Raw genomic sequence first — 1674 nt, forward strand, 5'->3', positions numbered from 1 at the left:
GGGGGTTGCTGGCGGGGGGGTGGGCGGTGGGTGCGCACAAAGAGCCATAATAACACAGAGCTCAGCGATGGTCAGTGCACATGGCCCCCTGGCCAGGCCACAGCCCCCAGTGCCTCCATGAACTGTAACCTGGGTGTGCCGTGGAGATACTCCGGAGATGTGGTGACACCCACGACCAGCTGACTTTTAAGTATAGCAGATGACCATCGATGGTCTGGGTGGGCTTCGTCCAATCAGCCGAGGGCCTTAAGAGGGAAACTGAGGTCTCCCTGAAGAGGAAGAAGCTTGCTAGTGGACTATAGTGTTGGCTCCTGCCCAAGCCTCAGCCTGCTACTTAAGTCTGAAAGCACCGCAACCCCGTGAGCCAATTTCTTGCCATGAATCTTCCTGTGTATAAATGTATACATGCACGCCAACACACACACACACACACACACGCCCCCTGAAGCCCACCAGGCTCCTTTGTCCGTGGGGTTCTCCAGGCAAGAACACTGGAGTGGGTTGCCATTTCCTTCTCCAATGCTTGAAAGTGAAAAGTGCAAATGAAGTCACTCAGTCATGTCCGACTCTTAGCGACCCCATGGACTGCAGCCTACCAGGCTCCTCCGTTCATGGGATTTTCCAGGCAAGAGTACTGGAGTGGGGTGCCATTGCCTTCTCCACTCACTGATATGAACCCCTGTAAATAAACAAGGAAGATGTAACCCACCCGTCAGAAAAGCAGCTCAACTTTGCAGCCAGTCAGGCCCTGTTTTTCCCCCTCTCTGGAGGTACAGAGGGGAGACTGGGGCAGGCCCCACTTCCCCACAGACAGAGCCAGAGTCGCACACGCTGGCCTGGCAACAGAGTCAGAGCCACAGGGCAGGCTGCAAAGGGAAACTCACTCTCCTAGCACCTTCTGTGTGCAAGACCCCAGTCCAGCCTTTTCCAGGGGGTGCAGTGCCCAGGGGGCAGGAGTTCTGGCGCCCAAGTGTCCGTGCTATGACTTCCTGTGGCTGGCTCATCAGGGTCACCTCGGAGTCAGGCACATGGACATGCATGAGAACCGGTGACCAAGTATGAACCAAAGTGCAAACCTCCCCCTGGGAGCAGCCCCGGTGAGTGCCAGCAACACATCCCCACCTTTGGAAAACACCCTTCTTCTTCCCTTTGAGGAGCCCTCCCATCCCACGCTCAGTCTGTGCTGGTGGACAGAGTCAAGCGCTTCCCTAAATGGTTCTAGAGATGAGCACAGGATGTGGTCCAGGCCAATGATCGCTGGCTTGAACTCTCCTGGAAAAACCAGGGGTAAGGACAGCGTCCTGCTAGGGCTGTCATGTAGGTGGGACCAAACTGACAGACACGACTGGTGCCTGGAGCCAACCATGCTTCAGGCTGTCCCAAACCCTGACTCTTCACCCGCGCCACATCTGCTCCTACCTTTGGCAGCTTCAATGAGCACCTTTAAGCCTCCATTCTCCTGCACGATCATCTTGGCGTGGTCGTGGGCATGGCCGAAAGGCACACGGATGTCGTCGTCAAAGGTCATGACGCGCAGGGCCCAGCAGGCCTCGCGGACCACGTCGGCACAGCGGCTGTGCCGGGCAATGGCGCCCGTCAGCAGGGGCAGCACGCCGGCCTTCACCAGGCTCTGCCGGTTCTGCTCGTGCTTTAGGCAGGCGAGGCGCACGCAGC

General features: G+C 57.6%; 1 protein-coding gene across 1 annotated transcript in view; it reads right to left on the reverse strand.

The window, feature by feature from the left end:
• Positions 1 to 1674, reverse strand: part of ARMC6 (armadillo repeat containing 6) — a 16208-nt gene that overhangs the window by 4302 nt on the left and 10232 nt on the right. The window contains 1 exon segment of the mRNA XM_010847271.1: positions 1420 to 1671. Coding sequence (XP_010845573.1) covers positions 1420 to 1671 — 252 coding nt within the window.

Source organism: Bison bison, unplaced genomic scaffold, assembly GCF_000754665.1.
Source record: "Bison bison bison isolate TAMUID 2011002044 unplaced genomic scaffold, Bison_UMD1.0 scf7180017864248, whole genome shotgun sequence".
Lineage (NCBI taxonomy): Eukaryota > Metazoa > Chordata > Mammalia > Artiodactyla > Bovidae > Bison > Bison bison.